This window comes from Saccoglossus kowalevskii, chromosome 9 (assembly GCF_978046115.1).
Source record: "Saccoglossus kowalevskii chromosome 9, keSacKowa6.1, whole genome shotgun sequence".
Lineage (NCBI taxonomy): Eukaryota > Metazoa > Hemichordata > Enteropneusta > Harrimaniidae > Saccoglossus > Saccoglossus kowalevskii.
The window spans coordinates 40,288,349-40,313,176 of NC_140649.1; the positions used below are offsets into that span (position 1 = coordinate 40,288,349).

Below are 24,828 nucleotides of genomic sequence, written 5' to 3' on the forward strand. Positions count from 1 at the left end.
CCAAACATACGATCAGCTACTGTGATAAAGGCAACAAAGAGCCATTTTGTGAGACATGGTAACCCTGAAAAGTAGTAGCCGACAATACACCCCAATATGTTTCATCTGAGTTTAGAACATTTGCACAAGCATGGGACTTTGAACACCTGGTAACCAGTCCCTACAATAGCAAAGTCAATGGAAAGGTAGAATCTGTAGTCAAGAAAGCAAAACGCATTCCAAGGAAGTGCAAGGACTCAAAAAGTGATAGATACCTTGCCATACTCGACCAGCGCAACACCCCTACACAAGGAGTAGAATCCCGTCCAGTACAACCACTCACTCACTCACTCACTACTCCCAACCACAGCTAGACTACTACAACCAAGATATGTCAACTCAGAACAAAAGCGAGAAAGAATGAGACACAAACAACTCATACAACAGACAAGCCCATGATCTACCTGTTTTAGAGAAGGGTGATGTCATCAGAATGGAACCATTTGTCCTCGGCGTGAAGAAATGGAGTAAAGGCATCATGACACAACGTCTCGACCAAAGATTTTACACCATAGACACACCCGAAGGCAACTACCGATGCAACAGAATGAACCTGAGAAAATCTCAGCGGCTGAATCACACTTCATTCTTGACAGACAAACCTCATCACAGATGGCCATTACCCGCAAATACTCGGTCGAATACCACATGTGATTTGACATCAGCCGCTGCACTGCAAGCTACACTCACAGTGACTGAACCATACAAATCACCCACCAAGACACGAAGTGGACGTAATGTCTAACCACGAGCCTATCTTGACAAATACACCACTTGACTGACCATCTGACTTGACAGTATGACTTAGACTGTTTACTATTAGTTTTGCAGTTATTGGTTTGCACTGTTGAGTATTTTTACTGTTTGTAACTATTGTGATGTTCTTTTGTTTGCATGACCTTTATGACTTTTACGCACATGCTCTGTTTTGTTGATGTAGGCTTAGTAAATGTTGCGTCTGCAACACATCCAGACCACGGCCTCTTCGTGACTACTTTTATACCCAAATACGTATCAAAACAGGTAGGAGGCGTGTACCTACCAGGGTTATCTCCACTGTCACAACTACAATCAGATTTGGTAGGTATGTACTTACCAGGGTTATCTCCACTGTCACAACTACAATCAGATTTGGTAGGTATGTACTTACCAGGGTTATCTCCACTGTCACAACTACAATCAGATTTGGTAGGAGATGTGTACTCACCAGGGTTTTCTCCACTGCCACCGCTACCAATCAACACACCAGGATTGAGGTGTTTCAATTCATCTGTCTCTTCCATCCAGCTTTGAAGTGCATAGCATGCAGCTCTGGTTTTTGTTAATACAATTGCCTGTGATGAATCATTTTCTTGGTATGCCAACTGGATTAAAGATCCTAGTTTTTCCAGCAATGGATTACTGAATGATGGGTTAGCAGCAATAATTTCTAGCTGAGGTTGCTTATCTATAAAATATAGAATTGTACATAACTCTGAATTAAAACAGAGAGGTGCACAAGAACAAAAACATATTGATGCAATAATTGAAGTCGCTGTTTTTTACATGTAGGTATATTAAACACATTGCATATGTATTAAATTTTATTGCTATGTGATGAATAGCTTTTGAGATATCAATTTTCATTATTATGGAAATATTGCAACCCAATTATTAGGTTATCGCATTGCCTTACAGCATTCATTTACCAAGAATCATTGAAATTTGATGATTTGTACCTGAGATATTGGTGCATTGTCCTAGAGGTAACTGCAACAATTCCTATTATGTGCTCAGCACATAGGAGTCAAAATCAAAGAAAGCTTAGAAAGAACTCCCGTGTGCTAAGAGTATTAGAAACACAGTAAAAATAAATTAGGGAATTAATATGAACAGATTTTAACCCAAAACTGATCATATTTGTACATTGTCCTGGAGCATCCATGTACAAAGTTTCTATGAAATATGATGATTAGTACTTGAGATATCAGTGTGAAAGTTGAAAATTGGTTAAATATGCAAATTAGGTGATTAATATGCATAAATATATACCAACAACTAATTGGCTCTCTGCACAGTTTAGATTCATTTAAAGGTGATGATTAGTACTTGAGATATCAGTGAAAAAAGGTGAAAATTAAATAATTGTGCAAATTAGGTAATTAATATGCACAATTATTTACCCCAAAACTAATCAGTTCTCTGCATAGTCTTAGAGGACCTATGTACAAAGTTTCATTGAAATGTGATGATTAGTATTTGAGATATACCGTAAAATCCGAAAATTAACTAATTATGCAAATTTGGTGATTAATATGCACAAATATTTATCCCAAAACAATCAACATCTGCATAGTCCTTGAGTATCTATGTACCCTGTTTTATTTAAATGTAATGCTTACTACTTGAAATATCAAAAGCTGGAAATTAATTTATTATGCAAAATAGGTAATTAATATGTACTGATATTACCCTAAAAACTACCAGGTCTGTGCAGTGTCCTATGACATCTAGGTACCAAGTTTCATTGAAATGTGATTATTAGTAGTTGAGATATCAGTGGAAAAGCCGAAAATTTACTAATCATTACGCAAATTAGGTAATTATTATGCAAAGATTTTCACCCAAAACTAATCAAAACCTGGCATTAGTTGAGAGCATCTATGTACCAAGTTTCATCAAAATTCAATGAGTGGTTCTTTAGATATCAGTGGAACAGTCATGGAACAGCTAAAAATGAACTAATTATCATGCAAATTAGGTAATTAATATGCAAGGATTTCTACCAAAACCTAATCAAATCTGCGCATTGGGTTTCATCAAAAACCGATGTATGGTTCTTGAGATATCAGTGGAACAGACGGACACACACACACAAAGAAGACTCCCATTGTTGCTTCGCACACGGGAGTCAAAAAGCATTATCAAGTAATGTGTTAACAAGATTCTGTTAGACAAATCGCTGTTTTAACTTCATATTAAATAGATCTTTGTAATTTACAACCCCTAGGATGTTTTTTTGAGCGGAAACAATTTGTTTTCTCCTGTGGATTATGATAGACAAATCTTATACAAGTTGACGTCCATGGACAGCTAACCGAAGATAGTATTCATAAACTTCTGACAATAGTCATAAAAATAAGTTACCTTGGAAAAGTTGTACCAGGTCTTTATCCAGCTGATCAAACCCTTCCTGTCGATCTTCAAGACTCTTAAAATATTTCTCAAGATATCGTAAAGCATCTAAAGTTCTGACATCTTCATTGATGAATAGTGCATTGTTGTATTCCTGAATGCAGAATGAATTATACTTTTATGTTGTTCTTGTTACATTAATAAGCTTGCTCACGACAGAGAGGGAGGTTTATTTGACTGTTTTTTTCGCAACATTGAGTAGACATACTTGTGTGATGGTCCCATAGATACTAATGTTTGTACAAGTAATGAGTTTCCTTATAGTTAAATAATTGACAAAACAATGTATTAGAATGGGGGTATTTTGGAATAGGAGGGGAAGCAGTCATATCACACATATATCCTGACCTTGGAGGGGGAACAGTCAGGGAGAAGATATATCCTGTCTGGGGGGGGGGGCATTCAAGAAGTCAAGAAGGAAATAAATTCTGTCCCTGGAGTCATTGAGGGGATATATCCTGTGTGTACATATATAATATATTTACCTTTATTATATAGAACATACACAATCACAATCCTGAAGTAAAACTGCACCACCAAAAGACCAACAAAGAGAGAAAAACCGTTCAAGTGATATGTACTAAATAGGAAATATACAATTTATAAAAAAAACAAAAAAAAACAACAGGCAGATCAGATTCCAGTATTCCTAGCATCATACATAAATCAAATGGTTCCAATTATGAATACATCCAACTGTTATCATTTGGGGATTATCCAGAAAGCAACAGTAGAAATTGTTGGTATAACTTAACATACACCACTAAAGCTCAGATACTAACCCCCAAACTGTGTTTATGAACATGGCTTTTTGAAATAAATATTTAGATCCCCCCCAACATACAAAACTTCTTCAAATGCATACTATTCAGCACTTTAATTTTTAAGCAATAATTGAGTCAATTTGACTTCTCGTCATTCAAGCTATCTATATTAAAACACATGTGAAATGGCTGCTATTTTCACGCCTAAAATTGTCAATTGATACATAAATATTATTAATTTTTATGTTTCTAAGCATAAATTATTTTTTTAAGTGAAAAAATGTGTTTTAAACTCAGTCTACGGCAACTTTATTTTTGTGTATTTTAAAACGAGGCTCCTCATTAGCTTCTCGTTTGCATACAGAAATTCCCCTTGTGACGTCAGAAGGGGAAGTCGCATGACAGCTTGCATTGCCGATACGTGTAAATAAGGCAAATTTCCTGTGCAGTTTTCTCGTCTTTGACTATATTGTCACTTATGTACTTGTTCGTCCAGGAAGAATGGACCATAATGAACACATAGTATCAAATTTTGTTGCATGGGGTTGAGTTAGATGCGAAATATGTCCGTTCTGGTGTAGCTGGTCAGCGTGATCGTCACCGACACTGGCGCACGTTTGTACACTGTTGCTGGACAAAATAGAATTTGACGTCGGAATTATCTCGTTATTTAGCAGGTTACTAGGCACGTCACTACACTGTTTTATTTCATCGATCGTCTGAGTAAAACTTTCAAAATTAAAATAAAAGAGAACATATTTTGACATTCTAAACATTAGACTATAGTGATCACTATAAAATAATTAAAAAAACGACAAATCAAAGTTACTAAATAAATGACAGCCGCGTAAAAATAAATTTACATTTTGTTGAAATAGGTGAACGCATCGGGTCACGGCGAGGGCAAGTGCGTTAAAAGCGGCGTTTAATTGGATAACAAAAAATAATCGAGATCGACACACATACAGATAAATTCAGAGTGTATTCGAGTTAGCTTGATCCATGGCGTGATTGTCATAATTATAACATCGTATTAAAACTTTATTGGTGGAAACACATTGACCAAGCCCGGATTCTTATTTCATAAATTCCTAGTATTACGCAGATCAAGCTGCAAGCAAGGAGGTAAAAAAGAACAGAGGTGTGAATTCGACATTCAACACCAATCACTGAACAATTCAGAAACTTTTAGCCTTCGAAAATGAAAACAATTAGCAGTGTGTAAGGGCTGTGTAATTTCCTGTTCGTCCGACGCTTCTTTTTCGTGTCATTGTCAAAATTATTGCTACTCTTTACTTAACAGGGACTAAATGGTCTCTATAAAACGATAATTAGGATCGCAAAAAAGTCCTCATTTGAAACACTTGCCGTCTCTCTCTCTCTTCTGAAATCCGCCTCGGTGATCATGGGCTGGTCCATAATCTATTTCTTCCAAAAGTGTTGCGCCAGGTTTATGTTGTCTGCGTTTCTCTTTAAACCTAGTTTTTTTTTCATGGACGAGGACAGTTTTTCCAAAAAAAAGAAGCTGAGGTTAAGTGGCTTTCGTTCACTGATGTCGCACTGATGTCGGATCGATTAGAAACGTGTGAATACTTACACTATGACTATACGTTTCACTGCAACTGCCCACAACACAACATCTAAAAACTCTCTCAAAAAAATAATGTTTATAGTAATGTTTATAGTAATATACATACTCTAAGTTGTGCAGCACAAGTTGCAAACATCCTTGACTTTTGTGGATCATGTATCACTTCAGCACTGTCTTTTTTTATATCTATAACCCATTTCTCATATGACTGTGTTCCACGAATAGTAGGAGGGTTCACTGGAAGAGCAGATTCATCTTCTGGATCTGTTGGCATAGAAACAAGATATAATGAAAATGAAGTTGCTGAGGTTCTCAGTGACCAGTACTACTCAGTTTTCACGTCTGAAAATATGGACAATATACCAGACAGTTAGCCACTAATCTCAGACCAAAAGGTACTCAAGTTGCTCAATAGCTTGAAAATAGATGGATCTTTCGGACTTAACAAAGTTTACCCAAGTATCCTGAAAAAGATGGCACCCTTATTTTGTAAACCATTAACTATAATCTTCTAGTCAAGCTTGGACAATGCTGAACTTCCAAGACAGTGACACAATGACACAAATATATATTCTGCTCTTACAAACTCAGCTTCAGTTTAGCTTAAGCTTGATCTACAGGAACTACAGAACTGGTCTTCTCAAAAATGCAAATGTGTTTCCATCGTGGAAAATGTAAGGTTCTTTACTTAGGCTTCACGAATCTTCATCTTAGTCTGCATTATTTCAAATGCTATTACAAAGTGTAATCACTTTTTCTATAGCCAAGGATATTCATCCCCACTTCAGACTCATTCCCAAGTACTTACTCTCAAAGACTGTACTCTGTCAACTGTACAGATATGTATGTTGTGGCAGATGGTTATATATATATATATATATATATATATATATATATATATATATATATATATATATATATATATATATATATATATATATATATATATATATATATATATATATAATTAGGTCAACCATATATGCTAAAATTTATATTCACAGCCCAGAGAGATGTAATGATTTAAACAGAATCTATCTTTCTGATGAGACAGTGTATAAATGCCCCCACCATTTAACCAACTTTATATTTCCCCATCACATACCTATTCATTAAAGCACTGCTTTGAACACGGTTTTGCACTCATATTAAAATTTGTTTTAAGGAACAGCAGAATTGAATACAAGCAGAAAAAAGAAAACTGGAAAACATTTCTCATTATTTTGAAACTTTGCTAGAAACAGAGGCGTTTTATAGATTATTTTTAGGATCCAGAGATAAGTTTAAACCATGACTTAACCCACTGAATTTTACAATTCACAAATGACTTTTTGACCTTGACATGTTGCAAGTCAAATGCAGAAATTGATTTTACATGTTAAGCTACATTTAGGCATTTCCACAGATGGCTCCAAATATTTAGAACCTAGGCACAGCAACTTTGAACTTGGCCAAACATTGTTTAAGAATCTACATATAGTATAATAAAAAATAGTTTAAAATATTTTCCCAGGTTTGCAGGCTACCATGCACTGCTTTGATTAGAGACCTGCTTTCTATTTCAATAAAAAGCAAAAAAACAGTGAAAAACAGGAACAATAGGGGGAAAATGAAGCCAAGTCCTGGGCTTGAACCCAGGTCTGCCGGATCCCTTGTATAACCAATGCAGAATTTAAGCTACTTTTTTATCAATATTTCATAAACTATTTGAGCTACACACACAAACTTTCCACTTGGTCAAGTATTTACATTAAATCCGAATATATAATCAAATGAAAACTGAATAACAAGGTTAGCAAGCAGCCAAGCACTACTTTGAATAGAGAGCCCTGATTTCAATTTCTTAAAAAAAAAGCAGAAAATGTCAAATAAAAAATAAATAGGAAGAATCAGTTGCTTATACAAAGTGATTAAATACAGTTAAATACCAGTAACAAAGAGGGAAAAAAATGACGCCGGGTCCCGGGCTTGAACCCAGGTATGTCAGTCGAGTTTGTTTACCAATATTTGAAAAAACAAGCCATGTATGGCACAGTCCCGATTAGTTATCGAATTTAAGATATATAGTTTTGTTTATAGTAATATAGCTGGAATATAAACATGTCAGGAATATGATTATGATGATTGTTTAACATTTAAATGATTGACATTTGTATCTGATCGTCAAACGAGTATTGAGAGATATTGCTCTGGAACAGCATTAATTAAAACAAAATCAGCCATTTTGAATACATGTATAATGAATATTAAAAAAAATGAACATAATCAGTCACAGCAAGTCAGAGATATGGCACTAGAACCACATTCATTAAAACAAAATGGCCGCCAGTCATCCATTTTGAATCTTATCTGAAAACAAAATTATGTGGATCAAGGTCCTATAATGTCCAATGTATATACCAAGTTTGAGCAAAATCCAGCTGAGAAATGCTTGATTTTGATGATTTTTAGAACAAAAATGGCCGCCATTCGGCCATCTTGAATCAGATCGTGAAACAAATTGATGTGCATATGTATAATATCATGTATGATGTTTGATTGTGATTGGTCCAGGCATTTCTAAGATACAGGAAGGACGGAAGCACGGACGCACGGACGCACGGACGTCAGAGGTCAAAACATAAGTCCCCGTTTTCGGACTGCGTCCGAACGGGGATTAATAAAACTTTGAACTTGGTCAAGTAAGTATATATTAAACCAGAATATATAGTAAAATGAAAACAGTTGAATAAATATTTTTTTCGACTTATTGCGCTAACAAGCCATAGTAATCATGCCCAATGACAGACGCCGCAGACGGAAACTTTTCCCCTCCTATACCTTACCTTCCTCATTTATAATTCGGATAAGGTAAAAATAAATGTGTTGAATTGTTATGAAATAATAATATTTATTGCATCTATAGAAATACAGTATTTCTATTAGTACAGTAGCAATACAAGTATTACAAAGTATAATAATAATAATAATGAAATAATAAAGAAAGAAAATATTATAATGTTAAGTATAAAAGTAAAATGATGTAATGTGTTAAACATATTAGTTAAAGACCAATTAATAATAATACAATTTCAAAACTATCAACTATCTATTCTTTCTTGAAAAGCTTTGTAAATAAACTGTGAAAGCTTTGTAATAGTTTCACATTCATCAGCACTGAGCAATCGAATAAATGTATTGTGTGAATCATGTGATACAGTAGATAATCTAATTCAGACAAAAGTTGCTGGCGCAAGTTTCCATATTTTGGACAAATCATGAGAAAGTGGAATTCATCCTCAATCATATTCATGTTGCACTGTTTGCACGGTGATAACAGCTCATTGTGGAAACAAAGTTTACCCCATCACGCTAGCCACAATGATTACCATACTCTTGAATAGGTGTCAAATACCACGGACAACTTAAATTATGCTCTAATTTAGCGCCGGGAAAGATTGAAATGTTCAAATATGATGCCTAAATTAGAGATTTCACTGAAAATGAAATAACGAGGCCGAGTCAAATACGGAGTCTGTACCAATGTTTGCCTCCCATACAAGACCCTTTTTTAGGACACGGGAAAGTGAAAAAAGATGTTTTTTGCCATGCTGGTGCAGAAAAAAGCTAAATTCTTCTCAGTAAGAGTTATTAATGACTGGAATCACTTGAGTCAGAAAACTATCTGCTATTAGTATTAATAGGTTCAAAGCTGGTCATAAACGTGACTGGGCTGCAGACCCAAACATTATGACTTTTCATATTAACTGTTACAAATAACAGCACCTACTTGATTCTCGGTTTGCAAAAACATTATTACACAAGCAGCATTACATATGATGTACTGGAGTATCTTTGCCAGTCTCAAAACTCTTATTTGGTGATTATTATCTGAAAAATTATTATTATTAAAAAGAAAAGTAATGTTTTGTTGTCCAATTAAGGGCACTATCACTAGCTGACTTCTGAGTCAGAAGCAATGTCCTAATCAGAGTTCGATTTCTACAAATATATATTGCCATGGATCTCATGTTTATTGCAAGCATTGCAGGTGTTTGATTTTCAAACCCAATGAAAGTGTACAATCTTTAGTAGATTCAAAGAAATCATTATCAGCATTTGATAAAATATTTTAAAACTTGTTTAGCAGTAGAAATAAATCAACAAAAGATCCCTTTAATAACAAAAACACGCCAAGATTACGCATAGTAAAATGTACACCACAAAATGGCAGTGTGTTGTGGCAGAGATAATATGGGAAGGAGAATGGATTCGGAGGTCAAATAAGGACTGCATCCCCTGGGTAAAAAAAATGTCTGCATTTCAAATTTTAGCATCCCGATGTTACATAGACATCATTGGGTAATAAAAGTTTTAGGGTTTTGAATGAAATAAAGTTAGCAAATAGTAAGAATGGGTTTTTAATTCGTCTCCCACATTCGTTAAGGTTAAGGAATGAATGAATAGTCAAAATTGATCATACATGGTGATATTATGACGATCATCACTGTGACAAGTTTAAAAGCGATGTACTTCGTCTGGGTTTACATCGTAGTATATGTAATAATTATTTGGATTTTCGGGCCTCAAGTGACTTTTCATGCTTCCATAATTTTAAGTTCAGGTGTCTCAGTTGATTTTGTTGCGTAACACATACATTTTGAAACCAATACTCCGATTTCTGGGATGTCAATGGGCTTTAAAAATACCGAAAAGAGTGATCGGCGTTTCAACATTGCAAACCATCAAATTGTTATCAAAAGGTCAGTTGACAAGCATGAATACTTTTCCGGATTACTGTACATATACTGCCATACCATACGAATACAAAATAAACATACTTGGAAGGCTCATTTTAGAAACAATTTCATTTCACTCCTCTGCTAAAAATGCTACTATAAAAAGTAAGTTATCAAATTTAAGATATATTGTTTTGTTTATAGTAATATAATTGGTACATAAACATGTCAGAGATATGGATCCAGAAGCTGATGCTTGATTATGATGATTGTTTTACATTGGTTGGCATTCAGTCATCTCGTATCTGATCATCAAACGAGTACTTGTCCATATTGAGATATTGCTCTGACTAGACGGCCATTTCGAACACATCTGTATATCTATGAAATGATGTATAATGAATATATAAACATAATCAGTCAAAGAATTTCAGAGATATGGCACTAGAACCGCATTGAATAAAACAAAATGGCCATAACATTTTGAATCTAATCTGAAAAACAAAATGACGTGCAAGGCCCCATAATGCCCAATGTATGTACCAAGCTTGAACAAAATCCATCTGTAAACAGCAGAGGTCCGGTTCCGGAATGCCAGAAATGCTTGATTGCAGTACAAAAATAGCCGCCATTCGACCATCTTGAATCAGATCATGAAACAAATTGATGTGCACATGTATAATATTATGTATGATGTAGGCATGTCTAAGATATAGGTCCAGACGCACGGACACAAATCAATAATTCCCTATTTTTAGACTGCGTTCGAATGCTAAAGATATTGGAGGCATGAAGTTAGCACATGTGCAGCATTTAAAAATATAACTGCAAGCAATGATCAGGGTGGTTCCAAATAGCTATGGTTTAACAATTATAAATATTTAATGAAATAATGACCATATATAATGACTTGATATTTTGGACATATTTATAGCCCAGACGTAATGAAATGTAGTACACTTTTGAGTATTTGTTTTTTAATATATTTATTATGTACATTTTCTTGGTATTTGTTCTTATCTTTCTGTAATTTTGGTTAGGTTAATATGAGCTAGTACTCGAAATAAAGTATATTATTATAATATTATTGAGGTTACATGGCCATATACATGTATAGTCATCTGAAACCATAAGTCATATCACATTGAGTTCAACTAAAAACTGATCATGGTTGTGCATTATTAACCTGCACAGGATTTCAATCAAAGACTAATCAGGTCTGCGCAGTATCCCAGGGCATCTATGTACCAAGTTTCATTGAAATCTGTTGAATAGTACATGAGAAACAAGTGAAAATGCTTAAAGTGAGCTAATTATTATGCAAATTAGGTAATTAATATGCACATATTTTAACCTAAAAGTAATCAGGCCTGTGCATAGTCCTAGATCATCTATGTACCAAGTTTCATTGAAATGTAATGATTAGTATTTGAAATATAAGCGGAAAAGCCAAAAATTTACTAATTATGAGACAAATTAGGTAATTAGTATTAACCCAAAACTTATCAGATCTGTGCATTGTCCTATGACATCTATGTACCCATATAAGTGGAAAAGCTAACAATTTACTAATTATTATGCAAATTGGGTGATTAGTATGCAATGAATTTTACCCAAAACTAATCAGGCCTGTACATAGTTCTAGATCATCTATGTACCAAGTTTCAAAATCCAACTAGTGGTTCTTTAGATATCAGTTCACATTCATGGAGCAGCTAAAAATTAGCTAATTATCGTCCAAATTAGGTAATTAATATGCATGGATTTAAACCAAAACCTAATCAAATTTGCCCAGAGCATCTATGCATTAAGTTTCATCAAAAACCAACATATGGTTCTTGAGATATCTGTAAAACAGACGGACACACAAACACACATACATACAGACTAAATGCAAAGACTCCCAACAATAAGGAGGGGGGAAATTGTACATGGTGAAAAGTAGAGAAAAGAAAGTTGTTCAGGCATCTGTTTCACAACACCACAATTTCTGATGCCCAAAATTTCTGATTTCATGATTTATTCACATTCGCTCAATTTCCTGCTGACCCTTTATACGAGTAAATATTTTTGTGTGAAACAGTCATGCCCTGGCTAATTAGTAATTCGTACCCCAATGATTTTTTTCTGCTTACTGTACATCACACAAGTTGTGTAATTATCACAAAACAGCGAACCACATCTCTTATGCTCTTAGTGCCACAGTGGGATCCACTTTGTCTACAGCCTACCAGAATAATCGCTTCCAAGCATGCAACCTGCCAGAATGTCACAGGCATTATTTCTAAGCACATTTACCAAACCAAGTCAGCCTGCTATAATGGTCTACACATTATTCCAAGCCCATGAATCAAATACATAACAATTACAAGGAATATCAGTAACATTGTTAAGTATTATGATTGTCCATATCATATGCAGTATGGCATCGTATTTCTGCCAAAATTAGAATATGCCATTTAATGGTATGTTATGCCACTTGGTGCAACAATATGCCATTCTACGATGGGAGATTTGAGTATTTATATTGCAATTCCACAATGTGGCATGTCATTTAACATTGCGTCATACCATTCCATTATGCAAGATTTGAGTATTTGTATTGCAATTTCACAGTGCGTCATGTCATTCCACAATGCGCCATGCCATTTGAAGTCGTTTGGAGCAAGCCCATTTGACGCGATCGCATTCTGGGTCAAGCCATTTGGAGCCACCCCATTTGACGCCTTCTCATTTAGAGGAAACTCATTCATATATTTAAATAAACTAAACTTTGAGGTTGTTTTTTTGACTAACAACCTCAAACTCAGGCGATATTTGAAGGGAATGGGAGATATTATAGACCTGCCATACTCTCGGCATGATATCGGAAATAACACTCGACTTCGTCTCGTGTCATTTCCGATATGTCTCGAAATGACACTCCGTTGGTACGGTCGTGATATCATCCCGTGGCGAAGCCGAGGGGTGATATCACGACCTACCTCCGAATAAATTACACAAACAGGTTAAACGTTTGTTGCACATTAGGGAGGGATATCCTCTCGTTGTGTATGTTTGATATCGCATTCCTACCTCGACAATACCCATGATTTCGACCTCCGCCTTCGGCGTCGGTCGATATTATGGATATAGCCTCGGTAGTCATGCGATATCTCACACATAACAATGCTGAAGGAGCTTCCCAACTATCAACATGGCATGATTTGAATCTCGTAAGAGCACTTTCGACCAGCATGCCTGAATCAACATGCGTCATTAACTGTAACATAGTAGCCACCGTCAGTACAACCATAACGTGTATGTATACTGCGACTATTTTTATCTAACTCGTTTCTTATTATATTTTTTTTTACATGAATAAAACGTCACAGATTAAACGTTGGTCAAGATGCAAGTGAATTTGTCACGCCAACACATTTTACAGTTTTATAATAAAATATCTTTCAACACAACGCTGACTTAACAGCAGTAAGGTCACAAAAAAGATAAAAAAATATGAAAGTAACATTAATTGCAAGGTAAAGGGAAATGAATAGGCAAAATTTTAAATAAACAGTCATAAGGTAATATTAAATTAGAAGGGAAAATTGTGAAGTGGTTGTCTTAAGCCTTTTTGTATACATTTTGCTACTTGAATGGCTGTTGTGCTCATTACATTTTAAAATTATTATTTAACGTAACAGTCTCGGCTACAGTTGATCAATCTATTCGTTCACCAAGAAACACATCACGTACCAGAGTTTTGGATCCTACTAACCTCAAGAACTGGTCCAGCGCTGAAGTTCGACAGAAGTTACAGAACATTGGAATTGTTTTACCCACGAGTGTGAGTTGAAAAGATGTAATAAAAATTTGCAAGGCAAACTGTAAACAACAACAGAACTTCAATATCACAACTGACATTGCTCTACCTAATAGAACTATCATATCGCAACCGGAACAGGAATCAACTGAACACGATAAAGACGACAAAATTAACGAAGACGATGACATTTGCGATGCGACAAATATACTACTGTTTGAACTGGTTGAACTCGCAAGATAACCTTAAGCTTTGTTCTAGCAAAGTTTACGCACGTTTCTCGATGGTTTTCCTTAGGGTCATGTCCAGTAGTTGTTTTGGGTGACATAAATGTTTTCAAATCTAAGTCCATAGAACAAAGGGAGGTATGGAGTGTTTGGTTGTTTCTGGACTTACATTCAGTCGTTTGATGTATACCTGGGAAATTTTAGCAAAATCAGTCGCGTTTCATGATATATTATCGGATATCATACCATTTTTTTCCACCAACAGCAATGCAGTTGTTGTGGTAATGTCTCAGTGCGAAAGCCACATGTTCGTTTTGTTCTTGATTGTGGTGTTTGGTGCACGGTGATTGTCTATTTTCTGGTACCCTGTAGAGGACAGCGGTATTAGTCGTCGTTTTGGGTGTGAATCGTCTTGTCGTTTCCAGTGACTGTGCAGCCGGATTTTATCGCTTTAATTTCCTTGAATAGCACTTTGCACAGAAATGGAAGTGACATTCCCTGTAGTCTGTCCATGGTGATGGGCGTAAGTAAGTCTCTGTATGAATTTTCACCAAGCGCTTCAAGAACACGAATGTTACTTTGAAGTTTGCATAATGACTTCATATAGTCGGAGGTGATTTCATGTTCCTGGCCATACTGTTTCTTCAGAAGACCTAGAGCGTAAGTGTAGTTGTTTTTGCATTATTGTAGCCCTTTGATTGTAAGTACCGCTTCTTGTTGAAAGAAGGAAGGAATTTTCAATGTCTATTTTATCTTGTGGATTTTAATCTTCTTAATGCATTTTGCAAATTACAGAGTTTCTAGTTCAGCATGTGAACAAGATAATGGTAGAAATAGTCTTGATGTCTCCAATTTATCCTATAGCTTACTAACTTCACACATCTCACTCGAAATTAAAGTATTGGTAATATACAGTCTACACCTAACACCTAAGATTTTACTCTGGCCTGGAAGTTGATTGATGTAAGGAATTGACCATTATAAACTGGGGAAGGGAATTATAAAGAGAAAACATAGTTGAACTCTGGTGACCTTGACCTTTGTTATATAATATTATTTAATAACCACCTATCGACAGTGAGGCACAACCAGGACACACCAGTAGCCAAGCACTTTAATAAAACCAACCATGACGATATTTCATTTATTGGCATAATAAAAATTAACAAAATATACGACCACCTTAGAAGAAAACTTGAGTCCACATGAATAGACAAATTGACGACACACACACCACTGGGCATTAACATCCACAAGTGAGGGCGCATTTGTCTAACAGCGCCACCTATTACACCTATAAATTGGTTGTCCACCCTCTGTATGGATTATGCCAATTTACATCTCACGGCATCCTAACAGGGGTAAGTCTTTGTATTATTATTATTTTTGCAAATACATTGTACTTGTAATCATGTTATTTTCACTGTACCATTTTCAATCACAATCCTTTACACACTGTATCTATTTGTTTTACAACAGTTTTCCTGAAGAAGCCCTAATTCCAGGGCGAAACGTTGAAAGGAATAAACGTCATTATTACAGAACTGACCAGGTGTATTTTTGTGACAATCTTTATGTTATTTTCATATTACAAAAACATTGGTGCCTAATTTTTTTAATTATTTTAAGGGACATAATTTCCAGCTTTATTCAAAATAATTCAGATATTTTAGTATAAAAACGAATGCCTCATCTCAGAAAAAAAGTGCTGCATTTAGACGTGAATAGATTCATAATACATGCAAGATAACAGAAAATCTTAGCTGGCTTTTGCCCAAGTATTTTGTACAGGTGTTAAAAATGAATGATTCACTGAGACAAATATGAACTGCCTTATTATATTCATTGTGTGACTACTGTAATATTTGAAAAGTTACAAAAACGGCCTCTATGAATAGCTATCATGTTGCAAGCTCTGCTTTGTATGCAATTCAACTTAAATAGTTAGTTGGCGTCAAGTGGACAGATAAGTCAACAGTACTGTTGCCTACTGAGAATCTACATCTTCAAACACTGCAATCTTTGTTTTTGAAGTGCGTTTTTAAATTAGTATTATAAAGCTCTATCATTCTGTTTTAATAGCTGAAACAAATTCCAGTGAATTTTCATGTGTCGAATAAACTGTTTGTCAAATACAGAATACATATTTTTTAGTACACTTTTCTTTTCAAAATGTGGATACAACGTTTTGCTTTTTATGTATTTTTATATATTGTGTTTGATTTGATAACTTTGGACTAAAGAGATTTTCTATTGGCTTCAGATCTTGATTAAAAACTCTGTGCAAAAACTCTCTCCATGAGTTGGTTTTGAAACCCAGTTTAGTATTCTCATAGGATTTGGAAGATACATTACCAACGATATTATTACAAGATAAATGATTTGCTTGATTGAACACATACAACAATGCATACTTCCACTGAGATCAGTGACATTTGAATGTGTTATCACCAGTGATCAAGTAGAAACAGAAAATATTTTTTTATCTGTCGTTCATACTCAGGGAAGACTTTGTACTGATGAATAAGTTGAATAAGTTTGATAAAGTTTGGAATAGAATTAGTAAAGTTATTGTGCACACAATATCAATTATTAACGACGACGACAACGACAATGCCGGACAGAAATTTTTCCCTTAGTATACCTTTCCATTCCATCTTTGATGGTACAGGCAATGTAAAAATGCACTGAAATAAAGCTTAAATCAAAGAAAGCTTAGAAAGAACTCCCATGTGCTGAGAGTATTGGAGACACATTAAATATAATTCGAAATTACTTAGCTGAAAACTAATTATGCAAATCAGAAAATTAATATGACCAGATTTGAGTGTAAAACTAATGAGGTCTGCGCAATGTAACAGAAAATCTATGTCTCCAAGTTTAATTGAAATGTGATTAGAACCAAAAAATTATGAATTATTATGCTTATTAGGGAATTAATATGAACAGATTTTTACCCCAAACTAATTAGGTTTGTACATTGTCCTAGAGCATCTTTGTACTAAGTTTCATTGAAATGGAATAATTAGTACTGTGAAAACTCCAAAATTTCGCCCCCTCTAAAAATTCGACTGCCTATTTATTTGCCGGGTTTCGGTGTTTTATTTACCTCCAAATTTTCGACTCCACTAAAAATTGCCGACTCATTCTTATTCGAAAATTGCGACAAGTTTTAGTTTTCCCCCAAACGAAAAAAACAAACGATGTGAGCGTTCAAACGGGACCTTCCTCAAAGGCATGAATCCGGGTTTCTGATTGACTGAGAGATTTTTATTTTATTGGTAACGAAAATATATTCTAAATAAACGAAGTTTCAAATATAAACGAACACAAAAATCTCGGCATGCTGCGTTTCTGAATTGTTGATTATTACTGTACTCAGTAGTGATTATAATAATCTACACAAAATAAATTTGTTGAATGGTTATGAAATACAAATAAAAGTCAACTTAGTTTCATCGTAAGCGAATGATTCCGGTCTCGTATAAACGTTTGATGCTGTAGGATATCCGCCATGTTCTCTTAGGTCAAATAGGTCAAATCGCTAATTAACCAATCAAAAAGCTGGATGATGCCAACGTGTTCAAATTACCATAGCTTATTTAAATATGTTAATGTTATTGAACGCAATGCGGAAGAGATTGATGTTGTAGTACGATATTTTGGCTTGGATTTTGATGCGAAAACGGCATGATTTTTTTTAAATAAAAAAATTAGTTGTTTTTAAAAAATAAACTGGTCATCTGAAGAATAATTTAACATTGTTCACAGTGATAACAGTTCATTCTCGAAAGGAAGCTTACCCGCTCACGCTAGTCACGATAAAAATCATACACGTGTACTCTTGAATAGACAGACGTCAATGACTACGGTAAAACTTAGACTCTATTTTAGCCGGCAGGATTGATTGAAATGTCCGAAAAATGACGCCAAAATACACCTTAAAAGTCCCATTTTATTTTCTTAAATCCCATTTTATTTTTTAATCCAAGGGCGAATTTACGGCAGAATTTGGTCCCTCAAATAAGGGACACGTGAGCTTTGATTCTAACCGGATACATTGCACTGGGTCGGGGAGATCGTTTGCTAAACTTCCATGTATCTTTTGTCCAATGGGTACCTGTACTTCGAACATTCGCAAGTTTTCCTAGGTAGTGCGAGACAGCTTTGTCTTTTGACCTATTAGTTTTGTGCTGACCTCTTCTCCGCGTCTTGATGTTTTGTTTTGCTTGTCATAATACTCACTGATTGATGACTTTGTTTAGATTTTGAGTTACAACTCGGCCACGACCTTTGCTTTTACCGTGAAACATGAGGAAGTTTACGTCAATTGACGGACATTGCATTTTTTAAAAACTAATGAAGCACACTGTCTATCATCCCCATTTTTTTTGCTGATTTCTATTCTGAAAAATTCGACCGTCCGAAAATGCACCTTAATTTTGACTCTAAAAACACGTCACATTTCTAAAACCAATTATTTAAAACCGGTCGAAATTTTGGAGTTTTTACGGTACTTTAGATATCAGTGTGAAAGCTTAAAATTGGTTAATTATGCAAATTAGGTAATTAATATGTACAGATTTTAACCCACAATTATTCAGGTCTGTCTATTGTTCTATAGCATCCATGTACATTCATTGATATGTGATGTATAGTACCTGAGATATCAGTGTGAAAGTTGGTTAATTATGCAAATTAGGTGATTAATATGCACAAATATTTACCGGAAACTAATTGGGTCTGCATAATTCTAGATTCATTGAAATGTGATGATTAGTACTTTAGATATCAGTAGAAAAGCTGAAAATTAATTATGCAAATTAGGTAATTAATATGCACAATTATTTACCCTAAAACTAATCAGGTCTCTGCATAGTCCTAAAGGATCTATGTACCAAGTTTCATTGAAATGCGATGATTAGTACTTGAGATACCCGTGGAAAAGCTGAAAATTAACTAATTATGCAAATTAGGTGATTAATATGCACAAATATTTATCGAAAACAATCAATCTCTGCATAGTCCTTGAGTATGTAAGTACCAAGTTTCATTGAAATGTAATGCTAACTACTTATATCAAATGCTGAAAATTAATTAATTATGCAAATTAGGTAATTAATATGTACTGATATTACCATAAAAACTATCAGGTCTGTGCAGTGTCGTATGACATCTATGTACCAAGTTTCATTGAAATGTGATGATTAGTACTTGAGATATCAGTGGAAAAACCGAAAATTGACTAATCATTATGCAAATTAGGTAATTAGTATCCACGGATTATTACCAAAAACTAATCAAAACCTAGCATTAGTTCAGAGCATCTATGTACCAAGTTTCATCAAAATCCAATGAGTGGTTGTTTAGATATCAGTGGAACAGTCATGGAACCACTAAAGAATAGCTAATTATCATGCAAATTAGATAATTAATATGCACAGATTTTTACCAAAAATTAATCAAATCTGCGCATATGTTTAGAGCATCTATGTACCAAGTTTCATCAAAATCCAATGAGTGGTTCTTTAGATATCAGTGGAACAGTCATAGAACAGCTAAAAATTAGCTAATTATCATGCAAATTAGGTAATTAACGAGCATGGATTTTTACCAAAACCTAATCAAATCTGCGCATTGGCCCAGAGCATCTATGCACCAAGTTTCATCAAAAACCGATGTATGGTTCTTGAGATAGCAGTGGAACAGTCGGACACACATACACACACACATACACACATACACACATACACACATACACACACACATACACACATACAGACACACTAACTGCAAAGACTCCCATTTTGTGCTTCGCACATGGGAGTCAAAAAATCATCATGGAAATAAAAATATAGCTGGAACTCGATGAAGGAAAAATAATATGCAGTTGTACATGTATGACCATTATCCACCCATAGATCCCAAAACTATAACATACATCCCTATAATCGACGTAGCGATGTTGTGACATTTCGTGATCACCATTATGGCGACTGATTGGCAAATGAAATTTAGAATCATGGCACTGGCAAAGTCAAATTACTAAGTACAATTACCAGGGATAGTGGATGAGCTACCATACATAATATACCACTAATGGATACTTGCATAAGCCCATTGGCCTAATTTTTGTGCAATAGGAAATACATCCTGCAATAAATAACTTATTTATTCTTAAGCTTTTCTGGATCAGTGTTTTCATTCTGGTTGAGAGTAGAAATATATTTTGACATAGACCAAACCCAGACCGCCTAAAACAATATCACATGCTTGGAGAAGTTTTCAGTTGTACCGCGACCATAGTTCAGATCTAGAACAATTATCGTAAATTCAAGAATTTATTTTCGCATTATGAATTACAATGTGTTCAAGCATCAACAGGCACAGTAATCAAATTTGTATATACAAGGCCCATATAAGAATAAAAAACATAGATCTAGTATGGTGGTTCCATAAATGCCAGATTCAGAAATGAGCATGGAATATTAAAGATGTATACAGTATGCTGTCATATGAACAGGGGCAGAAGACATGACTGAGTGCGCTACTTTAACCATGACTGCTATGTTACAGTTAATGACGCATGTTGATTCCACCCGATCCTGTTGGTCGAAAGTGCTTATAGTTGGAAAGCTCCTTCACCATTATTATGTTGTAAAAACAGAATGGAAGACGCAATGTTAAATGACATGAAACATTGTGGAATGGCAATATAAATACTCAAATCTTGCACCGTAGAATGGCATGTTGTTGCGTCAAATGGCATAACATACCATTAACTAGCATATTGTAATTTTAGCAGGAATACGACATAATATAAGCAGTACTGGGAATAAACAAAATTGGCGTCATTTTCAAGCAACATGCACATAGGATTTGATATTTGAGGGGAGGGAACAATTTGATAAATTGTCATTTATGTTAATCACTGGATTTTTTTGCAATTTATATAATTTATTATCTCAAAGTATTATTATATATTGATCAGTTGAAATGGATGGGATATTGCATTGACATGTTCCAGATTAGTATGGTGTGTGGTGAGTTACAATTACAGAACAGACTATAGAAAATACGATGTTGGATGATGTAAATTTGTAGTGCAAACTATGCATTTCACCGCTTTAATTGTACAGAACTGAATAACACACAATTATGTAGAGTAGTTAACATGAAAACAACAACATGTTTCCGGCTGTTACTATGGTAGGACATGAACTGGAAGCTAATGTCGGTTTATGACTAAAACCAGGGCCCCATATACGAAGTTCGCAAAGGGCATTCAGTCTTCAGGAGTCACTTATATTATGTATTTTGCTGTTATTATTATTGTATTTTCTAGATTCTTTGATTGAACGCAGCATTTACAGTTCATTCAAAGTTCAAAGTTGCATTGGGATTTACATTGATACAGTGTAACAATGTCGGCACTGGTGATCCCTTCTCAGTGCACAACCTAGCCAAAATAAAAAGCATGATCATTTGAACACTGCTATTACAAAAGTGGTAGGAGGTACATGTAATACATTTGGGGCGAAAGTATTCAAAAATCAGTTGCAACGGTGTGCCAGTATTTTTTTTTTGCGATTTTACCACCTAACTAGAGTGACGGTATGACATGCCTGCCAAGAATGTACAAAATCGGCCCAGCCAAAAAAAGCTGTTACTGGTGAAAAGTTACCCAAACTTTGAGGTCAAATTTCTCAATAACGAAAAAAGACATAAAAAAACGAATAGTAACTTTGTGTTCACACTCAAGCTTAGTATAATGAGCTCCATGTATGTCTGATATTTTTAGTTTTAAATTTGTATGAGCAAATATATTTGGCGCTATTCAAAAATAATTTTTTTGATTGTTGCCATGGAAACGATGGGCCAAGAATTTTCAGACTTTACCACCTAACTAGAGTGAAGGTGTGATCTGCCTGCCAAGTTTGAGCGAAATCAGCCCAGCCAAAAAAATCATAGAAGAGTTAATATGTGAAGACACAGGAAATCACACACACAGACAAAAGTGATTTTAAAGGCAATTCTAGCGAAGCGGATCACAAACAATTATTACATGAAACGAAATATTTATTCCTTGTACAGAAGTACAAGTACGCAAATAAGAGATGAGCTTTACAAAATTGTTGCAACAAAGTATTAGTGGGGGGGGATTAATAAATTGTTGAAGAAAAATAAAAAACACATTCGCCAAAAATCGTTATAGCACATCGAATCTACAATCAGTTGATCTAAAACTGTATCATCTGCAAACAACAGCTCAATATTGGCTAATTAATATTCAAATTATATAATTAGTATGCATGGATTTCAACCAAATCAGATTTAGTAATTGGTAGCAATGCCATGAAATAAGAAAGAGCCCCAGACTTGCATCGTACATGTAATTGCCATTCTGTCCCCTCTTGTATGTACATTATGTGATGAACTTTCATATAAATTACCTTGAGATGTTTTCATGATCTCCTCAATACGGGACATGATAATATTTATTTGTCTCACAAATGGATCCTCAGTTCTTCCTTTAACACTCAACCGATCTAACAAAAGAACCAGCATTTATGTTTTGTTTTGTTAAAATTTGCATTTTACACAATCATAATAATATCATAGCATAATAATAGTATAGTAAGGCATTGCAATGACTGTCAGGAAATGTTAAGCAATAAAAAATGTATGGATGCTACATGCATACAATTTAAATGTAATCGGTCCAGGAATTCCTGAGAAATGGCTTTGGAATTTATACATAATATGTGATCTGTACAAAATGTTACAAGATGTCATATATGTATGTATATTGTGTTTGAACAAAATCAGTTAATGCTTGACAAAGATCTGGTTTCTGAATCGCAGATATTTCAATGTCTTGGGGTGGGGGAGTGGTTTACAACTATATTAACAAATAGTGCTGGCAGAATTCTGACAAAGATGATGGAATCATCAGTCCCAATGACTAAACATCTGTATAGCTCAGATGTTTAATTGATCTACTTCAAATATCATTTGAAATGTTCAGTGTGGTGATCATGCTATAGGTTAACGTACATATTGTGAGGGTGCACTTAATCAGCTTAGTGATCTGTGCTTAAAAAGTACTTTGGGTGCGAAAATGAATGGCCGCCACTTAGAAGATGCTCTCCTCAGGCCACAGCAGTGCCATACCTGTTCTGCTCTTCTGAACAGTAAATGATGAAATTTCCATAAGATGTGTGAATGATATCAATTAATCTTGAAAACAAATTTAAAGGTTCATTTGTTAAATGTATTTTAAAACAAGGCTATAATAAATACCTTCATGGGGTATTGGCACGTATTTCATGAGTTCATTTTTTTCTTTTACAACAGTGGATATCTTTTCAGCATCTAAGTTAGCACACAGTTTTATGATGTGTTTTATAGCTCCACTATGCAATCTTGCTTTTCCAACACCTAAAGATGCACTCAAGCCAATGATCTGTGGGAATTAAAAGTAACATAGCACGTCATTAATACAATAAATGATGTACTTAAATTCTCTTGTATAAATGGGAGAACTTAATATTAAACCATGTAGCAATGCTGTTACATGTATAAGTAATAACAAATTTAAGTAATTATCACTATTAATATAAAGGTATTGTAAAAGTCATAGCTATAGTTTGATCATAAAAGATCATTGAAGAACGAGCCATGCATGGCACAGTCCCCGTTAGTTATCAAATTTAAGATATATAGTTTTGTTTATAGTAATATAGTTGGAACATAAACATGACAGAAGTATGGATCTAGAAAATGATGCTTCATTATGATGATTTTTAACATTAAAATGATTGACATCTTGTATCTTATCGTCAAATGAGTACTTGTCCATATTGAGAAATATTGCTTTGGAACAGCATTAATTAAAACAAAATGGTCACAAGTCCGCCATTTTGACTACATCTATATATCTATAACATGATGTAAAACGAATATATACAATTTGAATATAATCAGTCAAAGCATGACAGAGATATGGCACTAGATGTGCATTCATTAAAACAAAATGGCCGCCAGTCAGCCATTTTGAATCCGATCTGACAAATAAATTGACGTTCATCAGGAACCCATAATCTTTAATGTATGTACAAAGTTTGAACAAAATCCATCCATAAATGCTTGATTTTGATGATTTTTTAGCACAAAAATGGCCACCATTCGGCCAGCTTGAATCTCATCGTGAAACTAATTGATGTACATACCTATGAATAATATTATATATGATGTATGTGTCAAGTTTGATTATGATTGGTCCAGGTATGTCCAATATACAGATCGGGACGCACGGACGCACGGATGCACAGACACACAGAGACACGGATGCGTGTCCGAACAGGGACTAAAAATGTAATTCAATGTTCCATCATGAGTTGTAATTTTTAAATCATTTTATTTAAAACATTTTTTTCTCATTTTTAAGAGCATATTAACAGTATATTTATTCATGTTCATTCTTGGTCATAAAAGTCAAATAACTATG

The 24,828-nt window shown here is 34.6% G+C and overlaps 1 protein-coding gene across 1 annotated transcript in view; it reads right to left on the reverse strand.

Moving 5' to 3' along the window:
• Positions 1–24,828, reverse strand: part of LOC102805200 (ATP-dependent RNA helicase DHX58-like) — a 58,379-nt gene that overhangs the window by 8,561 nt on the left and 24,990 nt on the right. The window contains exons 9-13 of the mRNA XM_085504098.1: positions 23,622–23,784; positions 22,772–22,867; positions 5,675–5,832; positions 3,166–3,307; positions 1,247–1,486 (exon numbers count right to left, since the gene is read on the reverse strand). Coding sequence (XP_085360224.1) covers positions 1,247–1,486; positions 3,166–3,307; positions 5,675–5,832; positions 22,772–22,867; positions 23,622–23,784 — 799 coding nt within the window. The remainder of the gene's footprint in view (positions 1–1,246; positions 1,487–3,165; positions 3,308–5,674; positions 5,833–22,771; positions 22,868–23,621; positions 23,785–24,828) is intronic.